This window comes from Leptonotus elevatus, chromosome 5 (genome assembly GCF_054856555.1).
Source record: "Leptonotus elevatus isolate MCC_2025b chromosome 5, RoL_Lele_1.0, whole genome shotgun sequence".
In the NCBI taxonomy this organism is placed as follows: domain Eukaryota; kingdom Metazoa; phylum Chordata; class Actinopteri; order Syngnathiformes; family Syngnathidae; genus Leptonotus; species Leptonotus elevatus.
In genome coordinates, this window is record NC_141243.1 from 11497852 (window position 1) to 11521825 (window position 23974).

Consider the following 23974-nt stretch of genomic DNA (forward strand, 5'->3'; position numbering starts at 1 on the left):
GGGGCATTTTTAAATTATTTTCCTACATTTTACCCCGAGAGAATGGCCCACAATTCAGAGGGACCAGTCTGTTAATCCATTTCGAATATAGATAGCAAACTGAAACATCAGTGGCAGAACTACAAAATGGCCGGGCCCCTGCATACTGCTAAAACTTGCAGGGACCAAATAGACTCAGTTTAGAGTCAGATTTACTGAGCATTTGAGTCCAAACGACCTTTTGTCTATGTAGCAAAAAGTTTCAGATCTTTGAGTTCAGCTTATGAAAAATGAGAGCAAAAAAATAACTAAAAAATGTTGCGTTTACATTTTTGTTGCGTGTGTGAGGACGAGTGGGCAGGTACGAACCAACAAAAAAAAACAGATTTATCAGGAAAACAGCCAGATGCGCAAAAAGCCTCTCACATCCTGGGCAGCAAGCTGTCGAGTGCGTGCGTGCGTGCGTGCGTGCGATAAAAGATAAAAGCAGTCTTGTGGCGGAGACCGACGTGAAATAGGATTTTGAGCGGGAAATCAGTCACTCAGGTTAATGTGGACCTGTGCTGCAAGCAGCACATCAAGGTCATCCCCACACAAGACTCTTGAAACAAAATGTCTTCCCTCTAGCAAACAAGTTTGCTGTTTGTGCAAAAGTATTTGGACTATTTTCAGAATAGTCAATTGACCAAATCATTCTCAACTCGATATTGTATCCAAAAATGTAGAATGGAAGTTTGACAAAGGGGAAAAATCCACCGTTTGGAAAAAAAGTTAACCTTGGGGGAGGTCATGCCGAAGATGAAACTCCATACTCGTGGTTGACGTCACATCATAAGCATCATAGTGAGTCCATGCGAGTCATGTAAACATGAGACTTAGAACCTCTCTTACCAGTCAGAGCACCATCTCCTCCACCACCCTGCGTGCCGATTGGTCCATTTCCTCGGCGGCCAATGAGAGGCAGCGACGAGCCAGAGCCTGCTGCTCGCCGTCGTCCTGAAGCATCAGCTCGCCGTACAGATACACGCCCATAGCCTGCAGTGACACAAACACGTTTCGTTGGACAACCCGTTGACATGCCGCCAGCGTGTGCTTCGTGTGTCCCTACTTGATCACGGAGCAGGAAGTGCTCCACGTCGCCGTAAGCGGGGGCGTGTCTGTGTTTGACCACCAGCTCGCACCAGCGATGTCGCACCTGAAAGTCACCACAAAGGGAAAATACAAATGTGGTTGTAACGATAAAATGTCACGGTTGAAAATTGTGAACACATTAGGGCCCAATTAAGTCGAATTTACATATATGCAAAAATCTGTTAAGGTAGCAAAAATGGGCATGTCCCCGCCTCCTTATGTCCGAAAACAAGTTGCGAGGCAGCGTTCAGCTTCCACGCCTGGCAGGCGGCCACCAAAACACTTTAAATGGACCTGACGGCTCATCTGTGCCGGCTGAAGGCGCGAGAGAGTGTATTTTGGCTCCGGTCCTGACCCGCTGCAGTCCAGACGTGACGAAGGTGCGCGCGTGACCTCGTCAAGGTCGGACGTCGACCCGATTTTTGAAGATGCGCCTCGAGAAGGGAGGAGGAGGCGTGATTGAATAAAAGGGGACGCTTGACCACTCGTAAACAACGTGATGCACTTTGGAGGACAAACGCTCTCCGTTTGTAAAGTAAAAAGCGCAACGCATGCAATCTAATATTGGCCTGAATGATTTTGTTTTGGGGCATAAAAATGGAGTAAAACTCATTTCAATCGATCAAATCAACTCAAACAGCATAAAAGTGACGTCGCCTCACGAGAAACTCAACGCAAACCGTTGCAATGTTAAATTGTTAATTGTTGTTTCCAAGCATAAAATAGGTGCCCCGTTGCCATGGCAACATGGCAATCCTGAGAAATTGCGCAGGTGCGAAGGCGTGGGCAGCCATGGCACACGTTGTCCCCCCCCCCCTGACTGGCGTTTGGAGGCCTGCTGCGCCGCGCTCGCGCGCCACCCTAAAGTGCCCCCCCGCTCCTCGGCAGCTGTTGTCTTGGCCGGGTTACATTCCTGGGGAGAGCCCCGGGGCGCAGCAGCTGCATGGAGTTCACGCTCTGTTTTTTTTCTTTTCTTTTTCAAAACGGACTCCTTCCTCTGTGAGGGCCTCTCTCGCTCTGACAGTGACATTCCTCCCTTTACGACCCCCCCCAGCCCTCGCATTGCTACCGCTGCAACTGACATTACGTTACTTTTACTTTTTAAGCGTGAAGGATCGCGCCTTCATTTTTGGACTCTACATTTCACTACTTTTTGAAAAAGCCCAGCCCGAGTGTCGTTTGGAAAGACGCCATGACACATGGTGGTATCACTCATAGTAAAGGTAATTACAGCCAACTAGTGGCACCACCTGTTAGTTTTTGCTCCTGAGTGGGGGGGAATGAATAGCGATTAATTGTGTGTATTGGAGTCAGGTGAGGGGGGGGGGGGGTGGGGGGGCACCATTTGTGGATATGCAGTGTTGATACATACAGCTTGAGGTGTGCGGACTAAAATTACTCTTGAAATCTTTTCGGGGCTTTAACAAAAATACTCACCAAATTTTGCAAATGCTGATTAAAAATACATGATAAAAACGGATAATAATAAAACAACATCCTACATCCATCAAGGTGACAGATTGAGTTCAATGTGTGCCATTTATAAACATTTCAATGCGTTGAACTGACACGACTTTTGTCACAAATAAGCAAAAAAACTAATCTGACAAATGTTTAACAAATTCCGACATTAAATGCATATTCCGGTGCGCACACTGTGTGGACGTCACATGGGACTCGCACCAAGTGGGCCAAAGTCACGCAGAAGGTCTCATACATGCGGACACATGCTCCACTCACTAACACACACACACACGCACACACGTATGTATATGCGTGGTCACTCACAGCGTCTCGCGGGCAGGCAAATTTGTGGGCCGCCGCCCAATTTCCTTTCGCCGTCATCGAGTTGAAAGTGAAGCTTTGCACGCCACGTTCACATGGCGGACGGCGTCATGCACTAAAACAGATGCTGAATGAGTGAACTTTTCCAGCACCTTCTCACTTACCATCAAACTGCTGTACGTGTTCATCCATCCATCTACATTGCTCATTAACTCTTTGGCTGCCAAAAAACAACCCACGACAATGCCGGCCGATTTTGAGAATTTTAACTCATCTTTCAAGGCAAACTGAATATTGTGTGTTTTGACCATATATACATGGTGGGTACCAAAATGACAATCGCGTTCCATTCTTTCATTAGAAAAAAAGGTATGTTTCTACCTTATTCTGTTCTTTAGTAAATACCGGTAGGTAATATGAGTGACATTGAGCGAAAAAGGAGAAAACAAGCTTATTGTGAAGATACATTTTCTGCACAACAGTGACTTTGACACTGATATTTTTTGGTTTAGTGACGCTCTGTAAATTAGATTTAATGGCTTTGATCATTCACGTCATCCTTGAAAACGTTCTATTTCATCAGATTTGTCATGTTTCATTGTAATTCCATACACCGGGAGCCCATTGAAAAGAGATACAATGCTGCCATCTGCTGGCCATAGTTAGTGGCTGTTTTGGGATTTTACAACCCAATGACAAGGCAGTGCTGCACAAGACGTTGCACTGCTCATTAAAAACAAAAAAAAAACAAAAACGTAGTTATTGGCGGCATTCATTATAATTTTAGCATACGTCATTAAACGTTTTTGGTGGTCAAAGAGTTAAGGTCGTAATTCAAAATTACAATAAGCAATTAATGTAATTTTTCTCAAAAATAAGCTTTTTATAAATTGCATTTTAAAGATAGAATAGCCACCCGTTCCTCCTCATTAAACACACAATGTGAATGTGAACACAGGAGTTAACCTAAAAAAAAAAAGCGAAAGGTCGTATGATGCTTGTCTATCCTCCCAACAATCACACACTTCCAAAATGTATGATTTAAAGGTAAAATGGCCCCATTTGGTGGAAGGGCTGAGAAATAATTACTTTCCATTTCCCACAAGTGAAAAATGGGTCAACGGCTTTCCACGGCAACATGAAGAGGTTCCAAATGCTACAAGTGCACAAATACAAATGCTTTGCGGGTAAAAGTCCAGGCAACATTATGAAGATCGTGGCTCGAGGATCATCAGTCTTGTACAGAAAGGATGCAGAAGAAGCACGCCGGGAATGAATCAATCCGCAAGATGAACGCACGGATGAGAAATGTGCCTCGAGAAAGGTGTGTGTGTGTTTGCCTAAGTGTTTTTCCATGCACCGCCATGTGCATAATGGCCCCTGTGTATTTTTAGTACACACTCAAGGTTTTTCCTGGAAACTCTATAGAGTAGAGTACGACTCTCCTCCCGTGTGCCGGGAAGTTCAACTAAGCGTGGAGATCCTGGACCCGGGGCCAAATTTTAAGTGGGCCCGCGACAAGGACGAAAAAGCCTCAAAGACCTTCCATAATGTGGTTACCTTCTTTTCACTCTGTAACCCTGGCTTACTTCAAATTTATGAAATTGGAAGTTCTCCCAGAGGAAATAATAAAGTCAAGTGAATTAATTACCTGAATAAATAAACCTTTATTACGTAACTGTTCTGGCTTAACATCTTTAACCGTCTTACTCATGCGCGTTCTGGAGAGGGAACAAGAAGGCAAAACTGTCACCTAAGACATTTGAAAGATAATTGTTGGAATTGCTAAGCGCCGTTCTTGAGCTTTCACTTCCTTCTCTGTGAAAAGGTTCAGTTAGCTTTGAGCTAAATGCTATTTTTGTTAGCATCCGTTTAGCCAAATGAAGTATTTAATGAATTGCATTGGTAGTAAACATAATAATAACTTGTATATTCTGCAACTACATCGAATCGATACATCGCGACAACCAATACAAGCATGTGTGTGTGAGCAAACGCACTCTTTTGAACATTTTGTCCAGGTGTCCGTTTTTTTTTAATTCATGAAAATGTCTTGTTTTCATTGCTTGACAAATGGGAGACGGAGTGCAACGATGAAAGGCGGGTTTTGTGTGCGCTAAGAACATTTAAAAAAAGTAGTTAATTTTTCTAAAAGAAAAAAAAAGTTATGCATACCTCACTTCCTGAGCATTCAAATACAGTCCTGACAGCCCAACATTTTTGCTTGTTCTATTAATTTGTGTTTGGTTTGTCATATAACAGTTTAAACTATTAATAAAGGCAGTTATTAAAAAAAAAAAAAATTTTAGTGTTCAATTACGTGCGTCTGAACTTTGGTTTGTCATTTTTTGGGGGCATATTCCTACTTCAAGTTGTACAACATTCAGGCCCGTCAATTTATTACATTGTGTACCTAATGCTATGACCAGTGGGTACAGGAGAGAACAAATAGAGACTAGTTAAAACACACACACACACACACACACTGTTAATAGCGGCATTAAGGAACTTTGTGCAGCACTAAAAAAAACATGACGTGCACACTTGTGGGATTTAACTCAGTAATGGCGGCCGTAAAGAGGAGACTTGCTATTACCGGGAGAATTTACTACGCATTACTCAGCGCGGTAGAAGCTGGGTCGGGAGGCAAGAGGAGACCTTGCACTCGTTATTCTAAGAGACTGTGTGTGTTTTTGTGTGCGTGCGTGCGTGTGTAGCTTACCTCAGCGTCTTGATTGTGCAGGTCGTAGGCGCGAGGCAGAATGCGCAGAGTGGATGCGCTCAGCTTGGCTTCTTCTAAGAGGAGCTCCAAAAGCAATACAAGTTGATCTGAGGTCACCTGAAGACAAAAATAATAATGCATCATATTAACTCATTCACTGCCATTGACGCCTAATTTTTAATAATCTTTTGTTGTTTTAAATCATGAGTTAACGAGTGAAGTCATGCGATTAATTACAATTAATTTAAATCACCTGACGCCCCTAATTTTTAATAATCTTTTCTTCTTCTTTTAAAAAAAAAAGGAAAATATTTTTAAAAAGATAATTAAAAATGAGGGGCGCCAGGCGATTAGAATTTGTAATCGTAATTAATTGCATGGTTTCACTAGTTAACTCATGATTAATCACAAATTTTATATCTGTTCTAAATGTACAATAAAAAAAATCTAGGTTTTCATACTCTTGTTAACAAAAGTGGAAAAAAATGTTAAACTAATAGAAATAGTTAAAATGATTTTTTTTTACGTTTATAGCCGTCAATGGCAATGAATGAATTAAAAAGAAAAGATAACAAATTTGAAGCATCAGGCGATTAAAATTTTTATCGTAATTAATTGCATGGTTTCACTAGTTAACTCATGATTAATCACAAATTTTATATCTGTTCTAAATGTACAATAACATTTTTTTAGGTTTTCATACTCTTGTTAAAAAAAGTGGGGGAAAAAATTAAACTAATAGAAATAGTTCAAATGAATTTTTGACGTTTATAGCCGTTAATGGCAGTGAATGAGTTAATATTTAAAAAAAAAGAAAGAAAATATAAATACCACCACAAGCGCCTAAACTTATCAGTATTGCACGTATTACATATTTGCAAACACATTTTAATTTCAGGGCATTTCCTGGAAGTTTCATTTTGTGTGCCGCGGAGAGACAGAACACATCAATATAAGTCAATTAAAGCATCCATTGGAAGGCAAGAAGCATGGAGATAATAAAAGTGAGCCGAACGGCGTAATGAAATAAATATGCTAAACTGAGCGCATCCTTTGCAGCAACTGGGGGAACATTAGGAAAAGAGGCAGAAATGTGTAAAGAAGAGGAATTAAGAAAGCAATAAAAGTGTAATATTTTAATAAAGCTGAGGGAGCAAGTAGACTAAATGCTGCTTCTGAAGGGCAAAAGCGGCAGCAGAAGAAGAGAAACCTCTTCAGAAAGACAAAACGCTTCGACTTCTTTTCTTCTGATGACAAACGCCACGAGGGACGAATTGAAGACATGAGAGATTCCAGCGACGGAGGTGGGCTGTGACGTGCCACAGTCATTCAGAATCCTCCAGGGAGGGAAACGCTCTCAACTCCCAGACACACCTTTCCCTCTGAGGCTTCTCTTCTGGGACAAAATTAATGGCTGAGGTCTCCGTCGAGGCTCATGCGAAAGTAAGTGTGAGAGTGAAGAACAAGCAGGGAGAGCACAGGAAGTGGATGCTATCGTGCATGCCACATACTTCCATTCCAACAATACGGCCATTCATCCATTCACCAATCCTCCCAATTCATTAACTCATTCACTGCCATTGACGGCTATAGACGTCAAAAATTCATTTGAACTATTTCTATTGGTTTAACATTTTTTCCCACTTTTGTTAACCAGAGAATGAAAACCTAGGAAAAAAATTATTGTACATTTAGAACAGATCTAAAATATTTGATTAATCGTGAGTTAACTATTGAAGTCATGCGATTATGTACAATTACAAATTTTAATCGCCTGACAACCTCATTTTTAATAATCTTTTTTTTTTTTTTTAAGAAATTTTTTTTTTCAAAAAAGATTTTAAAAAATGAGGGCGTCAGCTGATTATTATTATATAGTGAATGAGTTGAAGGGCATATATACTGAAAAAATAACAAAAAACATTCACACTCACACCTACGCACAATTTAGCCTTCAAGGAACCTAACATGAACATGTTTGAACGAGGGATGAAACAACTGAACTAAAACATAAAAACCTCCAACCCCACGCCCCTCAAAAAAAAAAAAAACCTCAATGTTCAGTGGCTTCAGACCTATCCATACATACAAAGTTTTTATATTTTATTTATTTTTGATGTCCTCTATGAACCACAAATCAATAGTATGCAATGAGCAAAACTATGATGCACATAAAATGCATTTTGTTCAGAATTGTCACTTTAACCGCACACACACGTACAAACACGTACACACATACGCGTGTGCACGTGAGTTTTACTGCATCCACATACACACAACACACACACAGGCAGTTCTCTTAATCCCGACCATGCCATCTTGTTTTGGTGCAAGTACGGTCACTTGGCAAATACATACGTCAGCTCAAGCAAAACTAAAAAGTTGCTCTCTAGCGCCACCTGATGGATCATGGCTTTTAAGACTCTCAACTCACATTTTTTATTTTCTACCTTTAGTTGAGGCCCTATTGAAGAGATAAATTGGCTAATCGTGGGAAATGCACTATAACGCATCAGGTGTACAGTGCATCAAAAAACATGAAAAATTATCATTTATAATGGGAGTCAATGGAGCCAAATATTGGACAAATACTACCTGTGCACTATAAAAATGTATCTCCCACATATTATAATGACAACAATAATTTAGAAATGCCGGATGGTGCCATTTTAAACTTCAACATGTTTGAACAATCTGGGTGAAATTTCAGCTCCCTAAGTGATTTTTAAAATATGCTTTATCCATGATAATATTATTAATAAAAAGCAAAAAAGCCAAGAATTGGACAAATACCGTACGAGGTTAAAGGAAGTGCCAGCCCTATCAGCAAACGTTTTTTTTTGCTCGGAAGCACAGTTTGGAATTGTTTGGCATGTGGCTGTTTGCTTGCAGGCTTATTTTTTGCTTGCTTTATTATTTTTGAACACATAAAACTCAACTTGACACTCATCTGGATATTTTTTTTTCTTCCAAACGCCTAAAACAATCTACCTAATTAAACCCAGAAAGCTACCCCTCTGTCATCCATTCATACCTCCGTCATTCATTACACGATCCTTCCTTCTATTCATCAATACATCCGCCCTCCATTTGTTTCATCCATCCATTTCCTGACACAGTATTTTCCATCCATCAATCTGCCAAAGCATCAAACTACCAAATTCTTTCATCCCCCTTCCGAAAGCCATAAGACCAGCAACCACCCTTTCATACTTCCTCCCACCCATCTAGCCAACAAATGCCTGTCAATCTTTCAAACGGCCCATCAACCAACCACACATCCAACCATCAAACCCACCCAAGCCTTCCAAAATTCAAAGCCAACCAATGAATCTAGCAAACATCACTTAGCAGCCATTGACTCATCAAACCAACCACCGTACTGTTTCTCCCTTCATCCTTTGATCCAACCACCCAATTCAATCCATTCGTCCCACTGCCAGGGCACCCCCAACCCTAATCCAGACGTATTGGGCCGGCATGTCGTCAGAGAGAACTGAACCGACCAAACACACGACACACTGGCGACCATTTCACGTGATTGTGTGAAGTGGAGCCTCCATCTCTGGAAGGTTTCTATGGGGGCCCACCCATGATCTCGCTCACCCTCTCACCCTTTGAAAAGTCCAAAGCAATAAACCAGAGCTCGCTCACAGACACAGACAAAGACACACACACACACACACACACACACACACACACACACACACACACACACACACACACACACACACACACACACACACACACACACACACACACACACACACACACACACACACACACACACACACACGCGCACACGCGCACACGCACACGCACCCACACACACCCACACACAGCTCCGCCCACAGTGAGGTCCTGGTTTGCCTCTATGCACACGTGCTGCTAATCAATATGTCTGCGCCACTGTCGCCATAACAATTTAGCGGCCGGAGATGGCATATTAAAAAATAAATATAGTGTCCTATTAAATATGATGTCAGTTCTTTTGTGAGATATGAATGTCAGCGTTTAACCTTGCAAAACTAGTAAGTCATTCATTTTCCCTGTGTACAATTTGTGCTGCTTTTTTTCAGCAGTTAACTTATCATTTTTGTTGTTCTTGGTAGGAAAAAGTGAGTTCTTTGTCAAGCGCAAAACACACCCCACCACTAATAGGAAATACTATTCACCCGCAATAGCACATAGCTTACAACGTAACACAAACGAGACTTTTCCATACTTTGCACTCAGACTTGCTCAAAGCCATTGATGATTTATTGCTCATTAGCATTACTTGCATTGTGTTTGTGAGAGTGTGTGACGCAGAGAGAAAGCAATTATGGGGGAAAGGTGAACTCCATTGCTGAGTGCTCACTTATTAATGAGAGAGCCAGTAGAATAGCAAAACAACCACTTACCAGCACACGCGCGCGCACACGCACACACACAAAATGCAACTTTAAAGAAGCATCATTTTCTATACTGCCCTGTAATGGCGGAACGCTGCTGGGCAGATTGTCGTTTAGAAGACAATATGCCGGCCAAACATACGCGCAAACTGCTGACACAATCGCCTATCAGGTACATATTGAGCCAGGTCTTGCAAAGGCCTCTGGGAAATCTGCTGTGCATTTTCACACTCGGCAGAACAATGGCGTGCGCACACTCGATTGTCCTAACAACGACAACAGGTCTGAATGTGTGCATCGCACGCTTTGGAAAAGTCAAAGCAACTCCCGTGGGTGTATGGGACCATGGGAATAAGCTAAACGTGTCATGTGATTGCTGCTTCGGTGCATGTTTGTGTAAACCAAAACTAAGAAGACCTCTTTAGCCTTCACAAACACACACACACACACACACACACACACACACACACATCAGAATCCGTCTTGGCTCGCTCTTGAGGGCCTCACTTTCGGAGACGGTCCAAAGTGATTTAAAGGGGTTATCCAGATAAAACATTTCAATCCTAAATCTGTTTGTGGCGCTCGCCAGCAATCCATCAGCATCTCCATGGCAACGGCACCAAGTCGAGCTCTCGCTTGTACAGTAAATAGCAGAGTGAGCCAGACACGGCTCCGCACTCGGATTGATCGTCCGCCTTTTCGATTGCTCCGTTCATTCCATCGCATCTGACCAGGCGCCATTTAGGCAGATCACAGGTAAGGTAACGCTCACCTGTTTGACGACAGCTTGATCGTAAGTCAATGACAAAAGCATTTCTACGAGGAGACGCCAAAGGTCAAGGATTGCTGACCATAAAATCTTTTGTATACAATGACCCCAAAGAACATGACGCCATTGGCGCCGTTTAAAGACGCATGGAGGTGTTGCTAATGCTTTCTTTCTCTGCCCGCCACCCCCAAGGGAGAGTACGCTGCTTGTTCAGTCGTAGCGCATTAAAAGGTTTGGAGACGTTGAATAACTGTGACATTATAAAACCAAACTGTGATTTCTGAGAGGCCATTGACTTGCGTGTGTGCGCGCGATGCCATTCAGCCGCTTGGCTGCCTTTTATTTCTGTCTGACCGCAGGCTTGTAAAAAGCCATTCTGGCTCCAGCGGTTAAAGGCCTCGGCGTACGTGTCAGGTACTAAGGTTTCACCCTTTCTTTCCCCCCCCCCCCCGAGTCCCTTCTTTTTTTATCTTGCTGGGCCGCCCCACGTCTCCATGGCGGTCTGCTCTCCCCCGACAAGCCCGCTTCTCGTCACTCTCCCTGTCAAGCGCGCCATTGTCTGTCTGGTCCCGTCTTATTTTACCCTTGATTTAAGGCTACGAACATTCATCTGCTTTAATTGCGGCGGCGTTCACGGGTCTTGACGAGAAACGGCGCGCCGGGCAGCTGTTGGGATTTGGTGCGGGCCGTGACAGCGAAAGTGGCATCACAAACACTCGCACTTTTAATTGGCCCGTAAGTACTCGATACGGCAGCTCAGAATTTAAATGCGGAGCAAAGATGGGGCAGATGGTGGGGAGCAAAAGAGCAAGACGGGAGACTTTAATGGCAAATGATGTAAAGCAGATAAATGTTGGCAAAGAGTTACAGTCATCCAAGTCTTTTTTTTTTTTTGTCTTATGGCATCTATACCCAAAAGTCGATTGACTAACCGCATTCCGCCATCGCATGTTGCCAAGATGTCCCTCTTCTCACTATAGTGCTCGCAAAAGCATGTGTGGGAGCGTTTAATAAAAAGGTACGGCAAAGATGACGGATAGCTATAAATATAAAAGTCTATAAATACGGTAAGTGGCCAGAGCAAAATAAAATTCCCAGACTGCAGGGATATGATATTGCAATCTTGTGGTTTCACATTGTCAAAGGAGACGCTAGTTATTAAGAAAATAAAAAATAAAAACAGCCTTGCTGACATCATAGAATTTGCAAAGCAATTTTCCGGTAATGGGATTGGAGATTGTGAAAGGTTATCAGCGAGTCGCATGCAAGCCATTGGACTCGCGCTATCATCTCCTCCGGCGATGTTTACACCTGCTTCTGCTGCAGCTCAGTGATTATCTCACAGATAGTTCCGGTCACAGACTGATGACTCCGGCGATGACCTACAGCCGCTGTAATCTGATCATTACCAGCATCCGGTCTGCTTTTCGTTTGAAAAGCGTTTCAACAACTGCTAGCAGAGGAGCGAGCGGGTTTGGGCTTGCATTTGTGTGTTCAAGACACACACGGAGCGAAGCCTGCAGCAACAACAACAGCAGCAAGCTGCGATCAATGTCGCATTGATGCGCTGTCTGACTCGGGAATGTTTGTCGCCATAAATATCAACATAATGACAGGGGAAATATTCAAAACACACACACACACAGAAATGCCAATCAAATGGGCCCATTTGGAAAATAAACATGTTTCATCTCATCTTTTCACCCAACACACTAAATGGTTTGTTTTGTCAACCCAGTCAGGAAACGTGGCCGGACAAAAGGTTGCGTGTGACACATCCATTAGTTGGCAATCAGATCAACAAGTAGAAGAATAAAGTACATGCCTCGAGCTTGACAAGCAGCCAGTGTTGAGTTTCATCACTTGTTGTCCACTTCTGAGAAACAAACTATAGTAATGGCTGGCAAATTTGCTGTTCATCAATTCACCTGTTTACATGGTGACATCGACATCATACAGTCCCTCGAATGAGAATTAAGAACATGGACAATGTAATTAATAATGTTGTTTTCAAAATTCTGTACGGCGCACCTTTAACTCCTTAAAGCGGAAAGTACACCTTAAACATTTCTTGACAATAATATGTTATATGTGACTTCACTATTCTAAACATGACATTCTGATTAATATTACATTTGTGGAATATGAGTTATGCAGCATAACCCAGCCGTTTTTATCCATCTCAGGGGGCGGCCATTTTGCCACTTGCTCAACGACTAATCACAGCTCACCTGTTTACTGAAGATGAGCTGTGATTGGCTGTTACCTGAGACCTGAGCAGCTGTGAAGTCATTTTCAGTCGACAGCAAGTGGCAAAATGGCCGCCTTCTGATATCAATAAAAACTGCTGGATTTTGCTGCTTAACTCATATTCCACTACCACAATATTAACCAAAATACCGTATTTAGACTAGTGGGGCTGCATAGAACAGGAGTGTCCAAACTTTTTTTCTTCGATGGCTAAAAACAGAAACATTGCCAGATGTCAGAGCCACATTGACATTTTTATCAATGTAGAAATTGTATAGTGTTTGTTGTTGTTGATTTTTGTTTAAGGCTTTTTTTGTTGTTGTTGAAAAATGTATACTTCGACAGCTTTCAACAAGTAAAATAGTTAATAGTAGTAACCAATTTTTTCTCGTAAAAAATATCTTCTGTACAGTGTTATGAAAATAAATGTCACTTGTGTAAATGTGAATAGTTAATTTGCATATTTGTATATTTTAAAACTCGACAGTATAAAAAAAAAAAACATTTATTAGCAGCGGATACCATTTTTAGTATGTGCTGTTGGCCGCTTAAAAGGGGGTGGCGGGCCACAATTGGCCCCCGCGCCTTAGTTTGGACACCACTGGAATAGAACATATTATTGTCAAGAATTTTTGGGGGGTTGACTTCCCCTTTAAAAAGTCACTGATGTGTCCTTGCGCCAGCAGTTGCATTAGAGATGAATTTGCGATGTATTGGCGTGAAAGCCTCCATATCACACCCGTACTCAAGTTTGTGCACATGTAGGAACGACACAATATGTGATACGTGTACGTATTTCGTGGGTGCCAAGTCTGCAAAGGTTCCCACAGTGCCCATGCCTTCTGTGTAAGAATGTCTCCCACCACTTTGTACATGAAGCCCAATCTTCACGGTGTGTCCATACTATCGACCAATCACAGAGCAGCGTGGGTTCAACGAAGGGTTGCTAGTCAGAGGTTAAGCTAAAAGAAATATGACTGTGAGTTTTGCCATGGGGAAAGCCCACTCATGATACCAGCATGTGCGCACCATCAGATAACTTTCCATCACCACTTTGCTCTTTCTTTGTGCATCTGTTGTTATGTAAAATAAAACCTTCCTGCAGTTTGGCCCAGATCGGCAAAGCAATTACCACGTTTTCTCTCCCGCTCATCACCACTCTGACTCAATCGTTCACACGTGCACACACACCTCCAAAACCAGGGGGAGTTTAATTAATCTCCGGCACTTTTTGAAACCCACATTTGTACCCGTCCCGAGCGAACGCCTCCCTTGGCGTCCAATCACAGTTCGCGCAATCCGTCGTTCCGTTGCAGATGGAGACATAAGCAACTCCTCAGCTACCCTCACGACTCCGGTTTTTATCTTTACACCTTCATCCTAGTTTAGCGATACCAATTCCCCTGCAGGACGGGGGTTTGTGTTCTGTTTAGTCTGGGGAGTTGAAGATAGAAAAGTGTCTTTTTCACTTTCCAGCTCCTCTGCAAAGGTGTAAAAAGACCTCTTAGATCCAATTTTGCCTGCAACACGGGGATTGAACCCGGGTCTCGGAAGCGGCTGCCTCGTATTGCCTTTGAAAGGGGGAAGATTTTGACAGAGTGCTGAAACAAATGGGTCACTGTATTGAGAGGGAGTGAGGTGAATGTGATGCATTTGCTCGACACTTCCGTAACTGAACATTTGGACCTTCAGCCTGCTAACGAGGGGATGTGCAGGAACATGAAGAAGACATACTTGGTGAAATAACTGATGACCAGTTTTTGACCATACAGGCAGGTGGTCTTAAATTTATGGCACGGTTCCAATCCCAGGAATTTGAACATAAGTTAAAACACAGAGTAGTCTATCACTAAACTATGCTAACACAGGAGTTCAGCCACAGTTAAAGTCAACCTAGCCCATAAATATAAAAGGCAATAAAAAAAAAAAAAGAGCACTTATGGAGCTAACTGAGCGTTCCTTGTTTTCTTATGCCGCAGCATAAGCTTATTGCTCAAGGTTAACTCGTTAAAACCCAAAAACATATAATAACGTTTTTTAATACTTTGTCCTTTACTCCCAAAACCTATTTATAAGTTTTGTTTTGAATTTATTTATGCTAGAGCATATAAAAAGGCTTTGGATGCAGCCTCTGACCTGAAGAAGTCGCTTAAGGCAATGGTAGTTATTACAAGAAATGGCCAGCAGGTGGCAACAGAGTATAAAAGATCAGCCAGGGCTGTGTTGCAACAAGCTTTTTTCCCCCAGTGTTTTCAACAGGTTTGTGAATAATGATGGAACTTACCTATATTCTAATGTTAATTGCTGCAAAAAAAAGCTACAAATAACCTTCTTTTTTTTCCTGATGAAAGAATAGACTCTAATCTTTCTTTTGGTAGGTTCCATGTTTTTATAGCAATAAAACAGAATATTCTGTGGACCTTGCAAAAGCAGTAAAAATCCAGAAAGACAGCCGAGAGCGAAGGGGGTTGCTTCAGGGAAAATGGGAGTGAATGAGTTAATTACCTAACCCTCGTATATCAGACCGTCGTAAATCTATGACGCGCAGAACATTTATATATATATATAAAAAAAATCCACCTAATATTTTACTGAAATATTCCTCCCTTTGTGGAGGCACTTTCCAGCCAAGTTCGAGGGAGACGAAAACATCGAACATTCAAACTCAGGAACCCTTTCCCGAATCCACAGAAACGCTAATCTTTAATTCAGTTATCTCATAGACACTTAACACCCCGTCGTCTTAACAAATAAGGTGCTCAAGTATGAAATGTGACTAAAGGCTGAAAATAGCAGCGCTCCCAGATTTAATTTCCTCCTGTCATTTGTTCTGGCCCCGGACCGTGGGGTGTGGAAGGTAAAATATCATCCCTGAGGCTTGAAAAGAAACATAGCTAACCTCTGGCCAAACTGCAGTTTCCTTCAAGGACTCCTAGATAAATATTTGTAGTGGTGGCTGCTGCTCTTGATAATTGCTGAGGTTAAGGGGCACGGGCAGAAGGGGGGGCAGCAGTGGCTTAGCCCAGGAAGGTTGCAGGTTCAAGACCAAATACGCCCACAAAGAGGAGACCAACTACAGACAAGAGACTAAAAATGAAAATGTTTCGGAACACAAAAGGATCTACCTGCTGTCATTGTGGGATATAAGGGAGATAAATCTGTACATGAGTCTGGGAATGTTGCACGTTCAAGACCAAAAATGCCTAGAAAGAGCAGATCATAGACTACATATAGCAGCGGCTTAATTTGGAAAGGTGCAGGTTCAAGTCCAACGACGCCTAGAAAGAGTGGAAAACATCTGTAGCATTACATGTTGCTGTTGTTGAGTATAAGGAAGAGCAGGAAAGATGAGACCGAAGTCGAAGGATGACTTGCAAACAAGAGGAGGGAGTGGCAGCGACCGCCGAGTGAAGAGGAGACGCTAGCCAGAGCCAATGAGCAGAAAGGTCATGTTAAGGAAACCACTCTGTGAATTTGCTTTGTGTCTGAAGTCAGCGCAGACAGGAGGTATTCAGAAAGGACTAAAAGCAGTTATCTCGTGCAGGGAAATGCTCATAAAACCATATAGCCGCACACGCTGGGCACATTAGCCAATGGCCGAAAGCGCTACAGAGACGAGAGGGCGCGGGGGGAAAAAAAAGATGAGATAAAAACACATCCAAAGAAACTTCAAATGTTTTGTTTGCGTAACATTAAAAAGTGGTGACTCCTGGGGAAGATAATCCTTCTGTTTATTTGCTGTGATAAACCCACATCCAGCCTCGCGTCACATGATAGCCCAGACGCCCAAGCTGCCTGCAGTTGGCACCGACTCAATGGCTTTCACATGAGTGCGCCTGCCTGTCTAACGAGATCCTAGATTACAGCAGACTTCGGATGGAGTGAGACAATAATTCCATGTTGTCATCCCTTGGCAGAGTGAATTACAGCTTCTTTTGTGGGGGAACATATTTGTCACCACCGTGGCTTCCCGACTCGCAGGCTCTAAGGTTGAACCATCCAAACACTGTGAAATTCGGAAGTTGACTAAAAGTTCAAAGTGGGAGCCATCGTCATGCCTGACATCAAGCAAGACCTCGACAAATCTTCCTTGCATCAAATGATTTATTCCCGTCTTTTTGTTTGTCCTTGTTTGCAACACATCGTCCAAGACTATAGAGGATCGAAACTGCCAAAATAAACAAAAAAATAAAAATAGATATAAAAATGTAATTAAAAAATTAAACACAAAAATAGAAAATGGTAATAAAAACAAAAATAATAAATAAACAAACAAACAAATAAATAAATAATTTAAAAAAAGATAAAAAAATAAATGTAAAAATACATTTGGAAATAAATATAAAAATATAATTAAATGTCAATCAATAAATAAAACGCTCTGCTCTCATATTTATTTATTTCATGCTGCAGACGTTTTTATCTGTTTTTATTTATTTATTCATTTTGGCATTTTTGGTCCTCCATACAAAACAGTGATTGACCAGTGAGTGACCAGTCGCCTCTCGCAGTCAGCAAGGATCGGCTGCCACATGTCAACCACAACACTAATGACGACAAATGGATCATCTCGTTCACAGTTATGTATTAAATCCCTGAGAAGTCTTGTCCACAATTCACTCTCTCTAAAACTTTTCAAATGACAGGTAAAAAAACATCTCTAAATGTTCTGAGCTCTGAGGTCTGTGTGGCTATAGCTCATCTCATAACTAATTCCATTTTGCCCTTTAGACAGCAAAGAAAACAAGATTACAGCCAAAATGGCTTTTGAATGGATTTAAGAATATAATAACTCCTCTTCCTAATCAACATGACAAAAAAACAAACAAAGACACAAACACTTGTACAATATCTTTCATAGCATGTTATAGTGCGTCATTAATCGAGACAACTCCTAATCCATAATTCTGGTTTACTCCTACAAATACAATGTGTGAGCAAGACTCTGGTTATTGGCTTCATATCAGAATATTGATGAACATGTAAACAAACAGCGAAGAAAGCAGTATACATTACATGCGAGCTATTTAGAGGGGTTCTAGGAATTTTCGATATGCCCATCGACAACATGCGCAAGCACAGATCTCTGGTGATTGGTCTAACGTGCAAGGCTATCCATCATCTTTGGAAAACAGTAGCACAGCTGACATCACTTTTTGCATGCGTATGCATGTATGTGTGTGTGCGCGCGTGTCTTTGACGAGGCTAATTGCGTTAGGGCCGTCAGAGGGCCCCGTTGGCTCCCCAGTCGTTAGTGGGACCGACAGATGTTTCAGCGCTTAGCACGCTGCGATAATTACACGCCAAAACATTAGCCAGCGTACCTACGAAATCTATGAGGTGTCACCGAGAACGGCTTTACGAAGAGAGTCTCAATGCAGTGGCAAAAGAAAAAAAAAGTCATCATACCAACCATGAAATTGCTGTAATGTATTTGCTTACCACTGCCTATTTGATCTCTGTTTACCAACAACTTACAGTTATTGAGTCTGTCAAGACACGGCTTGGCTTGCCAGCATCCTCAATCCGTCCTCTGTTGCATGCAACTGTACAGCAAACAAATGCATTAACAAACACACTTGAGAGAACACCGACCGTGAGTTTTACACAAACCCCCCCAAAAACAAAGTGCTGCTGAGTGATAAATGAGACAAATACACGCTGGCACTCTCGCGTTTTATCCCCTTTGCTCATTAACACAACACGAACGGAGCCATCACTTCGAATAAAAAGTCTGCTGCGGCCGATAGATTGGAATTGTCTACCTTCAACCGTGCAAAATAAGAGACTCCCGACACACGGCACAAATCTTACCCACTTTGTCTAATTGTTGTTTCTTGGGTCAAATTAAACACAAAGTCATTGAACAAGCCTGATAACAACAACCAATTGATGCCATGATTAGCATGAGAGAAGGCAGGAGCAGAGGTTTGCCCACACATTTCCTAATCAACACTGTCACCCGCTTCTGGCCAGCATTTCGCGCGACAGATGCCTCTTTCATGCGGAGATCATGCAAAATTGCAGTACCAGAGGTGTAATATCCCTTTTTACGCACAATCCAGCAAAGGACGATATCACAGCAGCTACGTAACCAGCTACACAGCGACAATACACGTCTTAGCCAGCAAAAGTATTTAGTAGGACATCAACAATTGCTCAGGGATGAAATTTCACACTATCATCTTGGCATTGTGGAACATCCTTGCGCAGGTGCTGTCCCGTTTCTGTCACGGCTCTAACGGTACTCAAATTGTGTTAATGCCATATATATATATATATATATATATATATATATATATATATATATATATATATATATATTTGGCCCCTGTGACAGTGGCGTGAAAAACGTGGAAAAATGAGGAACCTTGCTTTTTGCATTCCTCAATTTCGTGTGAAGGATTTTAAATGTCTCAATTGCGCGCACGTAGGAATTAGGAACAACTGTTTTTTAGTGTCTAATAGTGCTGTCACTATCAAATATTTTTTAAATCGATTAATCTATTGATTAATTGACTAATCAGATTCATTTTAATTATGCATTTAAGTGTATTAAAAAATATTTTTTTTCCAGATTACTGTTTATTAACCATTGATTGGTGTTCGTACTTAGTATTCATATAGTTCAGTCTTTGTTTTCCAAAGTGAAAACGGATGTTTGCAAATGTCTTATTTTGATTAAACAGAAGATAATCAGTCTTCTTTCATTAAAGACTACAGAAATCAGTGAACAATTACAGTTGATATGCTGAAATCATAGGATTTGGACAAGTTTAAATAAAAAAATGGCTCCAAATGATTACTCAATTATTTCATTTAATTTTAATTGAAAGGGACAATACACATTAATGAACAACAAATGAAGTTGTAAATGCAGCAGTTGCTAATTTGCATCATTATTAAAATAGCTTTTAATTAATTTGATAATCGATTACTTGTCAAATAAATGATTAATTTTGACAGCTCTTGTCTCTAAGTTCTAGTTCAAAGACACAACCGACATCTTGTATATGCTTGCGCCTCTAATATTCTCTAAAATTCCAACATGACTTAGCATCACTATGCACAAATTAATGGATATTTGTGAGGATGGAGCGGGCCAAGGAAAACCTGTAAAAAATTGGCACATACCGGGGACTTTTTCTGAGTTAAAACTAAATCTATGATGGTGTACAATTTCGGCCATAGCGAAGTTTTTCGTCTACTGAGTGCTATTCTGGGTGAAGTGCGTTTTCACTGCACTTTTGCAGTCATATTGAATGACGTGGACAAACCTCTTGCGGCTACTTCTCGTTTTGACAGATTTGAAGTTTTGGCTGCACTTCATAGCCTTTAGTCTTATCTCACAAATAGAGCAGCCCATTTTCTCCTGTAGCTATATTATGTACCACCTTTTGTCATTTCGTCTATCAATGGCAGTTGTATTAACCTTTCACCTGGCGTGGAATTGTCAGTCCATTCCACTTTCTGTCAATCCATTAGTTCCTTCAGAGCTCCAGCTCTGGAAAATCCAAAAAGAAAGCTATCTAGCCACTATACAACCATTTCGTTCATTTATAACCAAATTTCCCAACAAATATGGCCTTTCAAAGTCCACAAACAGAACTTAAGTTAAAAATACTTGCCTGACCTCTCAGCTAAATCATGCATGATGTGTGTGAAATTGAAGGGGTGCGGTTATGTTAGTGGACCGAGATGATCCCTCAGAAAGATCTGATGACGGAGTAATGCACAAACACAGACACACATATAGCGTATACTGCTCTTCTGACCATTTCCCATTCTGTTGTGATCAAGCATGCCCGGAAATTCCCGGGAGGTTCCCATTGCACCTCTCCTGCATCATCTCGGATTCATTGGCAATAAATGCCAGAGACGGAGGACCAAAGAGAAAGGGAAGAGGTGATGGAAGGCTGAGAAGGCAATATAAACCAAGAGACATTGATGGGAATACAGAGATGAAGGAATAACAGATGTGTTACAGATCTCCTCAACACCAGAGTTGCCAGAAATAGTGCTTTGAAACGGAAAGCATGACAGGTACGCTTCTTTAACGTCAAACTATAAAGAAAAGGCAACTAAAAGAAAGCAACACGGATTAGGTATAAAGCATTTTGGGTCATTTGGAAATCTTCAATCGAGTCCTCCATTAATGGAAAAAATGTGTGCGCTGTCTTCTTCGCTCACTGCCTTCTCTGGTGGATTCATGTTTGAAAATGCTTCTTCAAATATTCACACAACTGTTGATTATATCCTAAAATACAAATTAGCAACTGCACATAATTTGGGGATATACCAGCGGTACTCCCTGCACTTCTTCCAGCCTGATTTAATCACACTGAACTATTAAAAATCCCTAAATATAATCTCATATCTAACCATTTAAAGAACTCAATCTTGGCTCCAGCGACCATCGAAGTCCACTCCATTTCCACAAACATTCAAAATTCTGCTCTTCTAACGAGCAGAAACCAAATGGTGTGTTTTGTTTTCATAGGATCCGATCGCATCTAGTGGGAAGGAGCAGACTGTAGTGGAGGTGCAAATGAGGTGACGGCAGCATTTTGCCTTACCGCAGTGTCAGGAGTGACTACCATATTACACGTTCTTATTTTACCATGCGCAACAGAACTCGTGTAGAAATCAAGTTTGCAAATGGAATAGAATTAATTTTCTCAAACTCGGAAGGAATGTCAAGAATCCAGGGTTACACCCTATCTTGGATGTGTTTATTAGGAGGAAGTGTAAGTGTAAATATCGTCTTCGTACAAACCTTATCACATTGACACAAGGTGATGTGTCAGTTTACATTCTACTCGAGTCAGAACCCCCACTAATCGCTAATGTGGAGGGTTCCTGACCCTCAAAGGTGAATCTTATTCAACAGACTGAATTCTATATTAAAGTCACACACATCTGTTAGACATTTAACCAATCCTGCAAATCAGTTGAAATTTCAATTGCGTTCATCAAGGTCGTTTATAGTTTGTTGAACATAAAGTTCCTCGCTGATCAAGAAACACTTCAGGCATGTTAAACGTAATCAATCCAGATGATCTTGTGATTATTGAAAAGGCCCACAAGGAAGTCTAGGTGAACAACTTGATCAATTTTCCATCTCACAATCGCTATTTTCACAGAGACCTTATCAATGCCAGAGAATTCCTATTAGGTGTTCCCAGCTTTTTGCCGCCTCAAGGTTTCCTGCGCCGACCGACAGGGGCAGACGGCGGCCTCATTATGTCGACCACAGAGGAAAATGAGAGCAAAATGAGGCCCATTACCACGCGGCCATGACTAATATTCTGCAATAGACTTCCCAGCACACCGGACACATGCATGTTGGGCACACATGTGCACACACTCGTTATCCGTGTCTATGAAAAATAGTGGTCAGACATGGAGATTAGGTGGAAAAATCAATAACATGACTGCAGAAGCACATAGGAAGGCAAGGAGGAAGTTGGTAATAAACTTTATTGGAATGACCAGAACTGGCAGCTCAGCAGGGGGTGTCTGGCCTTTTCCATCTCTGGACTTGGACTGGATGTGTACATGTGTGTTGTATTCCCTAATCATACATCAGGTCATTAGTCCTAAATGCTGCCCACAAGACGTTACACCTCTCTCAAGCACCTCTCTTCTCAACACTTCTTACGTCACCAGGTCCATTCTATAGTATATACAGTATCATCAATATTGCTTTCCACAGCAATCTTTATCTTCAAAGAAGTGGAGTCTAGTTCAGTTAACGTCACCCTTGTATGGTGTGTATCGATGCAACCTGATAGCGACACCAGATATGGACCCATTGTGACATCATAGCAGCATAGCATGTAACTAGCCCCCCCCCAAAAAAAAGATTTCACATTGAACAGTTGAATTGTGAACAAGTACTGCAGGTTGAGTAGAAGCACCTGTTGCTAAAGTCAAACTGTGGCAGGGTTTTTATTTTCTGGACCTGGTTTTGAGCTTAACTAGCATTATTTGCTTTTTAGGGTATTTTGAGTCGGCTTCCACCTCCATTTACTGATGCACATGCACTATATGGATCCACTTGGTGCATTTTGATGAGATGGCGTGCAAGACTATCCATTTCATCCACAGGTACATGTGGAATAATAAATATAGTAAAGTAATGGTGTATAATACAATATACGGCCGGTTGGGTCTCAAACTATCAAACGATCACGAGCTCCAAAGCCATAAACGGATTTATTGTGTGTGTGTGTGTTAAAGCAAAGGTGTGTGGATCACTCACGCAGGCAGTTGCTAGTACATGAATTTTTCGCGTTTAGCAAGCGACACGAGGTGCATTCAAAGATACAAACCCCACCTGCCTCGGGACCGCCAAGACAGTCACGCAGTCCTTTCACTTTCATTTCATTTTAAAAGGATAACTTTTCCATTCCTGTGTTGGATTTACACAATTTTGTACAAAATCAAACACAAGCTAAATAACTGCAACCAGATGCATGTTTTGAGGTACGTAATTGAAGCAGCTTCAATCTTTATGAGAGGTGGGGAACCTCCAGCCCATGGGCCATTATATGGCCTGCAAGAGTTTTTGATCCGGCCTGCCAGGCAATTCACAAAACAAATAAAACCTCAGAGAAACTGTTGCTAAAATTGCCAAAACATTGTAACCCACGATAAAACACAATATATAACATTTGTTCATTGCATCATATTATTTCATAAGTTTCAAATGGCCCTCTAAGGACTTAATAAAAAAATATTAGATGGCGAAATACTTCTCTGAACATCATATAGTGCTTAACTTTTCATACATTTTCCAGTAAAGTCGTAAGAACCACTAGCTTAATTTCCCTCACTGGGTTCATAAAGAATACAGGGGGTCTTCATTTAATGACAGAATTCAGTTCCTATGGCAACGCAATCCGAATTTGTAGTCATCAGACAGCAATAGTCTATTACTAA

At 41.5% G+C, this 23974-nt stretch overlaps 1 protein-coding gene across 2 annotated transcripts in view; it reads right to left on the reverse strand.

Annotated features, from left to right (window-relative positions):
* aopep (aminopeptidase O (putative)) overlaps window positions 1-23974 on the reverse strand; it is a 74175-nt gene that overhangs the window by 1965 nt on the left and 48236 nt on the right. The window contains exons 14-16 of one of the 2 annotated variants that reach the window (XM_086076253.1): window positions 5618-5734; window positions 1088-1174; window positions 871-1014 (exon numbers count right to left, since the gene is read on the reverse strand). In XM_086076253.1, coding sequence (XP_085932379.1) covers window positions 874-1014; window positions 1088-1174; window positions 5618-5734 — 345 coding nt within the window. In that variant the 3' untranslated portion in view covers window positions 871-873. Of the gene's footprint in view, window positions 1-870; window positions 1015-1087; window positions 1175-5617; window positions 5735-23974 lie in introns of those variants that run through there. The other variant, XR_015094853.1, reaches the window with a different exon arrangement.